Source organism: Leucopleurus acutus (assembly GCF_964270905.1).
Source record: "Leucopleurus acutus genome assembly, chromosome: 13".
NCBI classification, from domain to species: Eukaryota; Metazoa; Chordata; class Mammalia; order Artiodactyla; family Delphinidae; genus Leucopleurus; species Leucopleurus acutus.
In genome coordinates this window covers 67,577,568-67,591,669 of record NC_139155.1, presented here as the reverse complement: position 1 = coordinate 67,591,669, position 14,102 = coordinate 67,577,568, and the positions used below count along the sequence as shown (strand labels likewise).

At 47.3% G+C, this 14,102-nt stretch overlaps 1 protein-coding gene and 1 long non-coding RNA gene across 9 annotated transcripts in view; one reads left to right on the top strand and one right to left on the bottom strand.

The window, feature by feature from the left end:
* MTMR3 (myotubularin related protein 3) overlaps positions 1 to 8,661 on the top strand; it is a 144,481-nt gene extending 135,820 nt beyond the window's left edge. For all 5 annotated transcript variants that reach the window (XM_082853133.1, XM_082853129.1, XM_082853132.1 and 2 more), the window contains one exon: positions 262 to 8,661. In XM_082853133.1, coding sequence (XP_082709259.1) covers positions 262 to 433 — 172 coding nt within the window. In that variant the 3' untranslated portion in view covers positions 434 to 8,661. The remainder of the gene's footprint in view (positions 1 to 261) is intronic.
* Positions 1 to 14,102, bottom strand: part of LOC309970665 — a 51,645-nt gene that overhangs the window by 5,409 nt on the left and 32,134 nt on the right. For 2 of the 4 annotated variants that reach the window (XR_014326693.1, XR_014326696.1), the window contains exons 2-4: positions 11,470 to 13,750; positions 9,579 to 9,685; positions 8,672 to 8,794 (exon numbers count right to left, since the gene is read on the bottom strand). This is a non-coding gene — a long non-coding RNA (uncharacterized lncRNA). The remainder of the gene's footprint in view (positions 1 to 8,671; positions 8,795 to 9,578; positions 9,686 to 11,469; positions 13,751 to 14,102) is intronic. The other 2 variants (XR_014326695.1, XR_014326694.1) reach the window with 2 other exon arrangements.

The window sequence follows — 14,102 nt, the reverse complement described above, 5'->3', positions numbered from 1 at the left end:
CTGACACCTTGTAACCTTGAGCCATAGTGGTGAGGCAGCCAGGGTCCTTGGCCCTAAAGTGAAAGTGGTGTGCGATTGTGCTGGGGAGTGGTCCCCTCCCTCCCTGGCTTCTTTGTGGGTTTAGACAAATGAGAGTGTTTGATATTAGAGGAGTCTCCGGCATATCTGAATCGTGTACAGAGAAGCGCTGTCTTCTGAAGTTGGTTTCTCCACCCTGTGTCTGCTGACACTAATGCTGTTTTTGTTTCTGCTCATCTCAAGGAATTGTGGGAACGTATTCTGCTCCAGTTGTTGTAACCAGAAGGTTCCAGTTCCCAGCCAACAGCTCTTTGAACCTAGTCGAGTGTGCAAGTCTTGTTATAGCAGCCTGCATCCCACAAGCTCCAGCATTGACCTTGAACTGGATAAGCCCATTGCAGCCACTTCAAACTGAAGCTCAGTGACCTGGGGCAGGCAGAGGCCAAGCTGCTGTTCCTCTGACAGGCCCACAACAGCCTGGGCAGACTGAGAGGCCCGTGCACTTTGGAATGGGGACATGGAACCAACTGTGCAGAGTGATGGAAATTTGGGATGTACCACTGGATTGTAGATTGATCTCTCCCTCCCCAACCCACCCCCGCATTTGTTTTCCTCTCCATTTTCTATCCTCCCTCTGCCTCCAAAAATGAGACAAGTACCCTATTTGTCTTTTTTTTTTTTTTTTTTGGATGGAAGACCAGAGGTTGCCAGGCCCCCTGTAACTGTTGAGCTGCCTGCTGTCAGGCAATGCTGAGGGGTGGCTTAGTTCCTCAGGATGGGAGGAGGCTGGTTGAGTCAGGAGTGGAGGCCTGAGATAGAGAGCAGCGAATAAAGCCAATGCTGACGTTTGTGACCATTCCTCGTATCACTGCCACATCAGAGCTGATTGGATTGGAAAAACCTTTGCTGCTGAGGACGCCGAAAGCATCTGCTCTAAGAGCAGTGCCCCAGGTGCCCTCTCCCTTCCAAGAGGGACTGGGCTAGTCCCATCCCACAGGCAGATAAATGGGATTGGGGTTTGGAGAGAGGGGCACAGGCACATAGTAAGTGGGACCCCTTAGACGCTCCCACCCCGTTTAGGTAAAGAAGGGGTACACTCGTGAAGCAGGGAGAGGGCTGGGAATGGGTGGCTGGCTATTCTCCCCCATGGGATTCTCTTTTTAACTTGACCCAGATTGTCTAGGGCTCCCCTCACTGTCAACAGTCTGCCCCCCTCAGCCAGGCTGTGTGGCGCTTCCCACCCTCAGGCATAGGGTGCAGACTGGCCAGAGTGCAGTATCCTGCTGCCATGGTCAAGGCCAAAGTATGCCCTGAGCCTGGAAGCCCCTCTGGGGCCTGGTCCCCCAAACAATCTCTCTTCCTTGTCTAGCACACGGAAATCCAGACTCAGGGTTCCAAAAATTCCCCACTCCCAAACCAATCATGGATCTCCCCCTTTAGGGGTAGAATCAGCCTTTCAGAGTGCAGTGTCTGGAGAAGGGAGCATGTCCCATAGACTCAGCCTTCCTCCGCCTCCCCTTCTTGGAGCAGTGGGAAGGGCCCAGCGGTCCCACTGCCCTGCTCCTGGGCTGCTGGTCAGCAGTGAGGGGCCACTTGGTGACTCTGCAGGGCTCCTTAGAGAAGTGACAAAGCCCGTAGGAGATGCAAGGCACCTTTCCTTAGTAAGCTTCGATGGGGTCCAAAAAGAGCCTTAAATCAAGAATATTTGTGGTGGAGGTGGGTATGGAGAAGAGTGGAGAGGAGTTTAGGTTTGTGCTTTGTGATCTTGGCATCCATGTTTTGTGCCTGCCCTCCCTTTCGGGGGAAGGGCCATGCTTGGCTCTGCTAAAAGCTGCTAACTGGTAACAGGGCCGATTGTGGTGGGCAGTGGGGGTGAGGCCTGGGAACTCTCCTTACCCTTTGGAAGCAATTCCCTGGCTAAAGGCAAGTTGTCTCTCAGGAAGGTGGCTCCTGTGTGTGCCTGGGTGTAGATAAGACGTGGCCCAGAAGCCTTCCCTGGAGCTGTCAGTCCAGGCAAAGCCAAGAGCGTCTGAGTGCGTCTGACTTCCCAGTGGCAGGAGGTTGCTCAGAATCTGAATTTAGTGAAACAGGGTGTAAGTTCTTCGCACTCTGTGTGGTCTGGCCTTGCAGGTAGGGAGAAGTCAGTCTAACTGAAGATTGTGCAGGTCCTAGTGACAGGTGCCAAGAGGTTACGATACGGGTTTCTTGGGTCTGATGTACAGTGTGAATAAATGCTTGCAGCTCTTAGCCCTTTTTTGATCAATGAAGCACTTTTTTATTAATATTTTTCTTTGTATGTAAAGGAGGAACCATAACTCTCCGTAGCTGTATATATAACCCTTTTCTCCTAAAGAGGAGTTGGTCAGTGCTCCTATATTTTTCATTTTTTGTCAAAGCAAGAAGTAAATACTTTAGAACTGTTAAATATATAAATAAAGTGAATAAAGTTTAGTGTTCCGCATGGTAGCATTTGCTAACACGTTCTAATTCTTTTTCCCTGTGGTTTATTCCCCTTCACCCCATTTCCCTCTTACACAGAAGCAATTTGAGGTGCTGCTGAGAAAGTTGACTTTGGCAAAGGAAAACTACTGATTTCTTTTAAACTCTGGACCTTGGCAAGGAGCCGCACCACAATACCCACACACTGCAACACATTTCCTCGATGGTTTTTGCCACTAACATCTCCAAAGCTAAAAAGGCAAAGCAGTCTGACATCTTAACATTAACAATCAGCTGTTCTTCCTTATCTGAAGAACTGAGTGTCAACAGTAATTAAAACTACCTCTGTCCTCCAGGCTCGTTTTTGTTTTTTTTTTTTTTTTTTTTTGCTGTTGCTTTGATTTTAGCCAGTGCTCTGGCCCCTTAACCCCATGCAAGGAGCAACAGCTGCACATGTAGCAGCAGGTAAGAACTGAGGCATGCGTGCAGTGGAGACTGAAAGGAGGTTTTGCGGGGAGGGTGGCTAGAAAGTCCTTCTGCTCTGCCTGTCTTGGATGAGAGAATTACGGGTGGGCAGAGAGACCTTGGGCAGAAACTGAATTGGATGAGTGGATTGTGTGCCTAACTAGAGGTCTCCTTCCTCCTCCCACACAGAGGGAGGAACCTCTGCTCCTTAGATCTGCAACCAGCTGAGGAGGCCGTAGTTTCTAGTCACTTCCGGACTAGTTCTTGTTCTTCGCGGAGGTGGATTTTCTTTCCTGTGTCACTCTTGGGCACGCTTCCCATCCCGTGGGCCTGTGGGGGACGTAACGTTATGCAGTTCTTCGTGAGGGAAGGTAGGTACTGAGTAACGCCCAGCTCTGGGGTTGCCAGCCTCACATCTGTGGTGAGTTGGGGGCTCTGATGAGTGACCTGCTCTGAGCTACCGGAGAGCCTTCCAAGGTCACTTCCCGGATGTACCCACTTCCTAAAGTACACACGCACTTAAAAACAGCTTAGTTGGTTCCAGTCTGAGAGCTGTGTGTGCCATCTGGCAGGTGTTTGAGAACTAACTTGTCCTCTGGGAGGAGAAGGTGCCACTTCAGCTCCCTTCAGTCCATCTGGGAGCCAAGTCTGTGCTCAGACCTATTTGTAAAAACCTGAGTTGTGTCAGCCAATCTGTGTCTACACAGAGCTCCTGTTGTGCGTGGGAGCTAATGCTTAGCCCTTGGCAAGTTAAAAACACTTGTAGGATCTAGCAACGCTGTTGGGTCCATAGAGGGGGAGTTACTGGCGTTGCGGAAGATGAAGAGCCCGGTGCTGGTGAGACCTGCACAGTGCGAGTCAAGGCAAGGAACTGCCCTGTGGAAGAGGGCAATATGTGAAGAAAAGCTGTTATCCGAGGACACAGTCAGATTTCTTCAGGCTGTCACATGGAGGTATTTGGTCTAAGCAGTGGAGTACTAACGGTGACCTTGAGATGCCAGGATGTCCTCTTCATCTCTGAATTTTTCCCCTCTTTCTGTACTTCGGTGTCCTTAATCCCAGTCCAAAAAATGATAGGACTGCCTTAATCCACTGAGACTTCCTAGTAAAGGTGTACAGAAAATTTTTCTTTATTTTGCTAATATGCTCATTGTTCATTTCTATGTTAGCAGAGAATAATATTCTAAGAATTAAAAAGGTACTGTGGCGGATTTAAAGGGGAATGAACAAAATGCTGCCGCATTTGTTAATTTCCAGCTATTAAAAAATATCAAAATGGAAATTGAGGATAAACCCTAGAATATGGTTTCAGGCCACTGTCCTTGAGACAGCTGATATACTTGGCCACTGCACACGAGGCTGGGAGATCGTTAACTGTAGCCATGACCTCTGCTGATGTCTTAAGAACAAGGGCTGCTTTGAAGGTGCTATTGCAGGACTTCTCATTTTGCTGGTACCTGTTCAAGTGATCTGTCTCCAGGGCTGCAGCTGTACCCACCCGACTGCATTAGCTGAGGGTAGGGCTAACAATGAGTGAAAATGGACCTGGACTGTGGAGCAAAATGACTTGAGTCTCCATTTGGAGTTTGGAAAATATGGCAGGAGTCCCAGCTGTTTAATTTCTAGTCACATTTTCTAAGAACATTTGTTCAAAGTCGAGGTTACTGATGAGATGTCTGGAGGGCAGGACCAGAATGTGTGAGAGGCATCTAGCAGGAGTAGGTGGCTACGCTCCTAAGCGTCTGACTCTTAAACAGGAGTCTCCCTGCCCCCGGTACACAACCACACTTACACCTTGGTCCTCTCCCTTGTGTGGAGTTCATCTGCTGCACATTTGTGCAGATACCAGCTTCCTCCCTGGTTGAACAGGGCTCTTCCAGACTAGGCAGTTGTCGGAGGCATGAGGAGGAAAGGGAAGGGGTACCCTCTGAAGTAGGAATGACAAAGTTTTTTAATGCTGCTGTTGTATTTTATTTACCACTTTATCATATCGAAGTTCTTAGCTTCTCTTATAGTGCTCATAGCAGTTGCATTTCAGTTGTATTTTCAGTGAAATTTGTTTTACACTGGCATTCAAAATTGACCTTTCACTCTTCCTGACTGGTTTTTTTTTTTTTAAATGCAAACTGAACCCATGAGGCTCGGATTCTGGTTAAAAACGTCGTGTTGCTGCTGACAGTAGTGCCCACTATTGTAACAGCATTGATTCTGCTATAGCCTCTGTGACCATGTAAACTAAGTAAATGTCGTTTTCACCCACAAACAGTTGTTCAGCCCCTTGCCACTGTGGTTCTCTAGTCAGTCTTGTGACCAATGTTTTAGGTGCATGGGATAAAACAGCTCCACTCCTTAGTCTGTTCAAGAGACAGGGAGAGGCCTGGCCAGGAGGGGGCAGCAGGAGTCAGCATCTGTGTTTCAGAGGCCTGGGACTTGAAATACTGGTATTAGAGGTAGTGGGGAGGGACCTTAGATAGTGTAGTTTTGTGGTTTTCATGCTGTTCTGTGGGGAGCGAGCCTTCTGTCCCATTCAGTATTAGGCTTCCAAGTAAGATGTGATGTGATTTGAAGAAAGGCTCCGATGATTAAAATGAAAGTCTGAAATCATTGATTTAATCCAACCTCCTGATTTTTTTAAATTTAATTTATTTTTTACAGTAGGCCCTTGTTGGTTATCTGTTTTAAATATAGCGGTGTGTACATCTGAATCCCAAATTCCCAATCTATCCTCCCCCGCCACCCTTCCCCCAAGTTCATTCTCTAAGTCTGTGAAACTGTTTGTTTTGTAAATAAGTTCATTTGTATCTTTTTTTAGATTCCACATAATATATTTGTCTTTCTCTGACTTACTTCACCTAGTATGATAATCTCCAGGCCCATCATCTATGTTGCTGCAAATGGCATCATTTCATTCTTTTTAATTGACTAACATTCTGTTGTACCACATCTTCTTTATCCACTCATCAGTCGATGGACATTCAGGTTGCTTCCATGTCTTGGCTATTGTAAACAGTGCTGCAACGAACACTGGGGTGCCTGTATCCTTTCAAACCATGTTTTTGTCTGGATATAAGCCCAGGAGTGGGATTGCTAGATCATGTGGTAGCTGTTATTAGTTTAAGGAACCTCCATACTGTTCTCCATAGTGGCTGTACCAATGTATATTCCCACCAACACCCTCTCCATCATTTATTGTTTGTAGATTTTTTGATGATGGCCATTCTGTCCAGTGTGAGGTGATATCTCATTGTAGTTTTGATTTGCATTTCTCTAATAATTAGCAGTGTTGAGCATCTATCCATGTGCCGTTTGGCCATCTGTATGTCTTCTTGGAGACATGTCTGTTTAGGTCTTCTGCCTATTTTTTGATTGGGTTGTTTGCTTTTTTTTTTTTGACATTGAGCTGCATGAGCTGTTTGTATATTTTGGAGACTAATTCCTTGTCAGTCGCAAATATTTTCTCCCATTCTTTGGGTTATCTTTTTGTTTTGTTTGTGGTTTCCTTTGTTGTGTAAAAGCTTTTGAGTTTAATTAGGTCCCGTTTGTTTATTTTTGTTTTTATTTCCATTACTCTGGGAGATGGATTGAAAAAGATATTGATGCAATTTATGTCAGTGTATTCTACCTATGTTTTCCTCTATAGTATCCGGTCTTACATTTAGGTCTTTAATCCATTTTGAGTTTGTGATACTTTGTTGAGAAAACCAAGTTTCAGGGAGCAGCAAAGATTCATCCACGGTTACCAGTGAATAAACAGAAGAATTTGAATAAGAAACATTCTCTCCTGCCCCCTTCCCCTCAGTGCTCTTGGGTTTCCAGAAAGCAGCCTTAGATAAATAGTTACTCTAACCTGGTTCTCTTTGAGTTAGCCAAACCAGAAATCTTGGAAAAGAGCTTAGTAGTCACTACCAGAAGGCTTAAACTGTGAGCCCTCCTCTCCCTGGTAACCCAAATCAAAAGGCTTTGATATTGTAATGCAGTATTTTTGTTTTTCTTTTAAACCTTTCATGTACATAAAAAGTGTTAATAGCATGAACTAAGTTCAAGTTATGTCTTAAACTAGTGGGGTGGCAAGGGTGGTGGGGGGAGCATTTTTGACTAGTGCAAATGGGTTAGTTGTGAGCTATCTCAGTGTCCAATTTATATCTGATTTTGTTTGGTATAGTATAGAGGAAAAAATCCTGATTTTTATCTGTATAAGTGGAAATAGTCATAGGTTGTCTGCAATCTCTAGTTATGGACAAAACTGAAGTAGATACTTGAAAAAAGATCAAGAGGAATATCCAATACCTGCTTTCAGCCCTTATCCTCCATACATCAGGTAAGAAACACACGAAGGTTATAATCACTAAAACTGTACTATGGTGAGAGCCATAGCACTGAGTTGCAGCTGGGTGTGGCGATCCCAGCACAAGGCTTGCACCTTCTGCATCAGCGACCTCAGAAGCCCACACAAGCACAATAATGGAGGCCTTACCTGAGGTCTCAGGCAGCCTAAGCAATGCATGTTTTACATCTGAGTGTACGTGTTACAGACGACTTTTAAACTTTAAGATGACACTTTGCAGGGAACCTCTGAAGCACTGCCACAAGAGCCAGTTTCAAACCCACTCGTTTGGTGGAAAGAACCTGGGGTTTCTGAGCCCACAAACTTGGGCTGGAATCCAGCCCCGCAGCGCCAGCTGAGTTGCCCGTGGGTGGTGAGGAACTGAGCATTTCCTTATCTAGAGCAGAGCACTGGCCACAAAGAGGGGGTTGACAGTGAGTGCCTAGAAAGTGCTCCCCTTTCCACCATCCATTAATGAGGTGACATTTCTGTCTCTGGCTGTTGGTGGACATTCTGAATGGTCAGAGCCAGACAGAGCTTCTGTCCCACCATGTATTAAAAACTAGAAGATGACTGGCCCTGCCCTGGGTCTTCCACCTTACAGAGGTAACATTCTGATCTGAGTTAAAATAAATTGCAAGTTTATCACTACTCAGAGACTTTAAAGTTCATATATGAACTTAAAATATATTTTTTTAATGGATGCAAGTCTGCAGGTGCACTGCTGCTTTAAAGTCCTATAAAAGCAATGGGAAAGGGGGCCAAGAGAAAGAAATCGCTTGTTGGAGTTGGGGTGGCATCTAAGAACTCTGAGTCCTGTGGAGACTGATGTGGCCTCACTTTGCTGAACAGGTGATGAGTTTTAGGTTCCTGACTGAAGACTGACCAAGCCCTAAGATATGCAGACCAGCCAGCTCTCCAGGCTGAGGAGGCAGGGGAGGTAGAGCGAGGTGGGCCTTACCTCTGCCCAGCATGGATGTCTAAGGCCTGGACCAGATTGTGTTCACTACCTGGCAAGCGAGCCCAAGGTTGGAAAAGGAGTGAAGACCTTGCCTTCAGCTCGTCCTCCTTCCATCTCCAATGCCAAAGGAGCCCATGGTGGCTGAACATATTTAAGCCTTCGTCATCCAAATTAAAACAGATGTGAGTTAATTATAAATGGTTCCCCTACTGTATTTTGCCCATTGGAAAATCAGTCCCTAGAACTAGAGGTTCTTTCAAGTCACCCAGAAGATTCTGGTACTCACTGGCACATACTCTATACTGGGGAGGCTCCCAATTTTGAAGTCCCTGTCAGCCCTTGGGACCTGACCTGGGTAGCATAATTCTTTCTATTCTTTCACTTGAGTTGATAAACCAGCCAACTGCTGCCTCAGACTTCTGCCCCCCAGCACGTTCTTGGGTGTCCCCAAGGACTATCCATACCTGCTGGCTCTTCTGCCTCTGCAGTTGGCCTTAGAGGCTGCGCCAGACCATCCTTTCCCTGTGCCTATGTTGGTATTGGTGTTCCTGAGGTTCAGTCTCTGCCCTCCTTCCACACCTGCTTCCCTGGAAATTTATAAATCAGGGTACTTAAAATGGAGACACTTTATTAACAACAGTTCCGAGTCTCTGCCAGAAATGCAGCGAAGTCATCCTTCCCCAGGGGCTTGGAGAAACTGCTAAGGCATCAGGTATGCCCACCTGAGCCAGTGTGCAAGGCCACCTCACATACATACCCTTACATCTACCCTGTGCAGCTCTGAGGCATTAACTTGGGGACTGGTTCTCATGGGCCTGAGGACTGCTTGCCCAGTCTTGTCAGTTGAAAGGATGGCTGAACCAAAAGGCCTGCAGCACGGGCCTTGCCTTTTGTCTTCTGTGTGCAGGATCTAAAGTGCTAGGATGTCAGCATTTCCTTCCCAGTCAGCTTGGAGCAGGTGTGAACACTGATGTCACTTTGCCATCCTCTCTCCCAAGCCCCGCTAGGAAGAGTTGAATTCCTCCCCAAGGCAGGTGGCAGGGGTCAAGGCAACTCTTAGCCCAAGAAGCCAGAGCTGGGTGTCTGTCTAGGCACATGCCTGTGTGTACGTAGCTCTGTGCTGCCCTGACCCGGAGATTGTGGGACCTGTGTTCTAGCCCCTTCATTGATGATTTAGGGTGTAGCCTTGACCACTCTACTCTGCTTTAATTTCTCCTCTATGGGGAAGTTTGTCCAGTCAACCCACAAAGCTGTTGAGGATCCAATGAGGAAATAGATCATGTTTTACAAAGTCTAGTTGCCCTGCAGCATGGGTAGCATCCTGCAAAGCCCACACTTGAACTTCTGCTCTGCCTGAGGCCCCCACCTTACCTGCTTTCACACGTCGTCCAGAGCTGGAAGCAGCAGGAACCCTTCTTGTTTCCCAGGCAGCTGTACTGCTCCAAGGCAAGAGAACTTCTCTTCTTACCTCCCTCCTGCTCAGCTGGAGGGAGGAGGGAAACATGTCAGGTCTTTCAGGGGTGTTAGGGACTCCCGGCCATCTCCAGCCAAGATGGTCCCCAAGGTGAAATACTTAAGATCCAGCCACTTAAGTGGGTGGAGTGTTACCAGGGACAGGTTCTCTTGCTGGGGTGGGAGCTCTGCCCGGGGCTGCTGGGAGTCTCCGAGAGGTGGGCTCCACAGGGTGGCGTTGCTTCCAGGGCAGGTGAGGGCTGGGCAAGCAGTCAGCCGTGCTGGCCCCTTCCTTTCGGGGCTCTGCCGCCTTACCTCCATTCTGGTCAGTGTCTGGATGGGCAGTGGTGATCCCTGAACTTCCCAAACACAAATCTCTTGATGTCTGCCCATCCTGAGAAAGAGGCACCAGAGGTGACTCCCTGGCCAGTTTGTGGTGTTGCCTCTGTCCCCCTAGGGCAATATTTTGCTATCAGCTGCCCTGCCTGGCTTTCTCTCTAGGCATGCAGAGCCAGCCCTGCACCCCATGGGGAGCAGAGAAGTGGGTTCAGGCAGCAGGTCCAGAAGGTGGAGGAGTTGAACTCCTGCCTGCTAAACCACATGACCATGGCCTTCAGCACGCAGAACACTTGCCCTCAGAGGGGAACTGCACTCCTCTAGTCTCTGAGTAGGAGCAAACTTTCAAAGGAGCCCTCTGGCACCCTTTCCTCTACGGTGCCGTCAGCCCCACTCTGTACTTCCACAGCCCTATCTGACCTGAGAGTCCCTCTCACCTGCCCTGCCCCCATGCCCAGAGCTCCTCCTGCCTCTCCCCCTCCTTTCCCTTCTGCTCCAAACTCCCCTTGCCTCTGCAAGTCATCCAGGACAGCCTCACACTAAGGCAATAAAATACACAAGCCAGAAACAGTACAAATGTCCATCAACAGAGCAAGGGATAAACAGTTTGTGAAACATTCATCTACAAGATCTAACACAGCAATGAATGAATAAACTAGTTATACATACAAACACACAGATGAATCTCACATAATACTGAACAGAAAAAAGAACAATATTATGTGCTGTATGATTCTATTCTTTAAAAGTTCAAAACCAGGCAAAAGTATTATTTCAGATGCCAAGGTATGGTAACTACGAAAGCCAGGGCCTTGGTCATCTCTAGGGGTTGAAGCGAGCAGGTTGGGGAGGGTAAGTGGGCTTCCAGAGTGCTGGAGATGCTTTAGGTACTGATCAGAGTAGTGGGTTTCATGAATGCTCATCTGATAACTCATCAGCCTCTACAGATTTTTAAAAAAATTTTTTTAACATCTTTATTGGAGTATAAACTACAGATTTTTAATGTACTTTTCTACGTTTATGTTATTTCAAAGTTCAGAAAACAAAAAACCCAGCCCCTCCACCTTGGGCTTCTCAGGGCGTCAGCCCCTTGGTGTGCATACCTCTCATGCAATTGACTGGCCTCAGTGGGGGATATCTAGTGGGGAGCTGTCAAGGCCTGAGGAGGAGGGTTGGCCCAACTACTCAGGTGGCCCTGGGTCAATGAATGGGGGCCACCTTCATTCCTTCTCCAGGGCGGGTGGTCCTGCCCGTAGTGCTGTCCCTTCCTTAGCCCAGCCTCACTGCCTTCCCAGGGAAGTTTGTGTTGATCTGGAGCACTGGCTTCCTGGCTTGGTCGGCTGGCCTTACCTGACCAAGGTCTGCTTCTCATGAATGGGATCTGCTATGACGAGTTGCCCCAGTGCCCTAGGTTTAACTTATATTGGGTAGGATGCTCTTGGTTTCCATCGTTTGTTTATGGTCATCTGCCCACTTACCTACAGTTGGTGGGGGGACATTACAGAGACCCCACGGCTGGGAACCTTTGATTATATACAGGGATACCAGTCAAATAACAAAATATGAATTCCTACTTCATGTCAGGCACCTCAGTAGGCAGAGAAAGCCAGAATCCTGTGCTCATGGAGAAGACTGTGGACAAAAGACAGGTAAGTGTGATGAACGCTGCAGAGCAGTCTGGGGATCTGTGGGAACTTGCAGCAAGTCGGCAGAGGGGTTCCTAGGGAAGTAATGTATAAACTAAGGCCTGAGGAATGAAGAGGGAAAAAGACAAGAAGCTAATTCATTGAGCATGTACTGTGTGCTAAGACACTTTCGTCATTTCATTTAGTCCAGACAACAACCCTTTGTATTATTCCCATTTTACAGATGAATAAACTGAGGCTCAGAAAGGTGAAGAGCCCTATCCAAGGTCACTCAGCTAACATGTGGCAGAATGAGGACTTGAACTCTAGTCTGCATGATTCAAAAGCCAGGCAGTGAGGAGGCTGCTGTCAGTCATGGCAAGAAGTGGTGGTGGCATCATTGGATACAGAGGTAGATGTGCAGGCCCAAGAAGGACCCTGAAGAGAGAACTAACAGGATTCAGTGAGCACTGTTGAAGCAAAGGAGGAGGAGGAACCAGACTCCAGGTTTCTGCCTGGATCACCTGGATGGACAATGATCCATCCAGTTGGATCATTTACTAAAATGGAGAATGGGGAGGAGTAGGTTTAGGGGGAAAAATCATCTAAATTTGATATTCTACTTCAGTTAAAAAAGAAAAGATTGGTTGATTAAATGAAAATAAAACAGGGATAATTCCATTCTAGAAACTCCCTTTCTTCATGCCTCCTCAATCCCAATGTTTTCTACACTCACTTGTTGCCCCTTCCTTCTAGTTTTCTAAAGCACCCCAATTCCTTTCTGATCCGTGGGCACTCTAATAACCAAACCCCAAGCAGATCAGAACTGGGAGGACCACCAAGAGAACGCTGTCCTTGGCCACACCATCTGCTCCCTCAGCAGTGGCCCTCTGGCCACCCCATGCTTTGTCCAGGTCTCCTGACACTCCCTCCTCTGCAGAGGCTCTCTGCCAGCGGAGGAGCTGCTCCTATGCTTGAGCTTCTCGGGGTAGAGTTCCCCTCCCCCGACCCCCGCATCCTCCTAGTACCTAGAACATTTGGTGTGTGCACAGCCTCTGCAGTCACACAGGGCCCCGTACTCAGAAGGACCTTGCCCTCGGTTTAATGCACTTCTATTGCTGTTTTGAAATTCCTACTATATTTAACAAGAGGCCTCATTTTCATTTTGGACTGGGCCTTGCAAATTCTGTAGCTGGTCCTGTCCATGTGTCTGCATTGTCATGGTGCAAAACACTGAGTGGTAGCCTTTCCCATCTGTGGGGATGAACCTCTTTTCCATCTAGGAAGACCCACTGTTTTAAATCAGAGGGAAATAAAGCAAAAAAGAGCTCACTTTGTTTCTGTGAAATACAGTTTTATGTGCAGTTTTATGTTTCTTCATGGGTAATAACTTAGGAGGGAACCTTGGGAATAGAATACAGAAGTAACAAATTATGGGCCATTAACTGTGGTTAATTGTTTCTGTATAGCTTAGAGTAGAGGCACGTTTGGATTGCTTTGGCACTCACAGTTATAGGTAGGGAAGGCGGTCTACTTAAATATAACCTAAGGGGACTTCCCTGGTGGTCCAGTGGTTAAGAATCTGCCTTCCAATGCAGGGGACGTAGGTTCGATCCCTGGTCGGGGAAGTAATATCCCACATGCTGCGGGGCAACTAAGCCCATGTGCCGCGACTACTGAGCATGTGAGCCACAACTAGAGAGGCCCATGAGCCACAACAACAGAGCCTTGTGCCACAACTAGAGAGAAGCTTGCATGCCACAACTAAGACCCGACACAGCCAAAAATAAAATATAAATAAATAAATAAATAAAACCTAGGGCCCCTCAGGAGGTGGAGGGAGAGGCAGCTGAATGATGACCCCAACCTTGCTTCCGAAGCCAAAACTGCCATCAAGGCCTCACCTCCAGTTAAAGTATTTCTCTCACAAGCCTCATTACTGAGCATCTATGGACCCCTTACCTGAGATCCTCTCAGCTCTGCAGGTGTGGAGGTGGTCTACGTGCTGTCTGGGCATCCTGCTGCAGCAACCTTTGGGGTGTAACTCATACTTGTCCCCAGTTAGTTGGTGTCATCTGCCACTCAGGCTCCAAACAGCTGCAGAAGATCCTTGCTCACTTTAGTAAACACCTGTTTTAAAAAAAAAAATTGAACTCAAAAAATGTTTGGACTCCTTGCTAAAGAAAGGTGCAGAAATTCTCCGCCGGCTATCGTCATAGGCTTTCCCGTCCTAACGAGCTAATGGATGAAGCACTCAGACCGCTGAATGAGAAGTCCTCCAGTGTCGTTCACCTACAGTAGTAACACCAAAGACTTCAAGCACAGCACACAGAAAATAAAATCCATCCCCAATTCCTTTTCTCAGAGACATAGCCAATATCAATCCAAACTGTTGAAGGCTTTTTGGAATGTACTAGGTCATCCCATTTACACTGTTGAGCTGATCATATAATTCAGCTGTCCTGCCCTGGAAGCTTGGCTG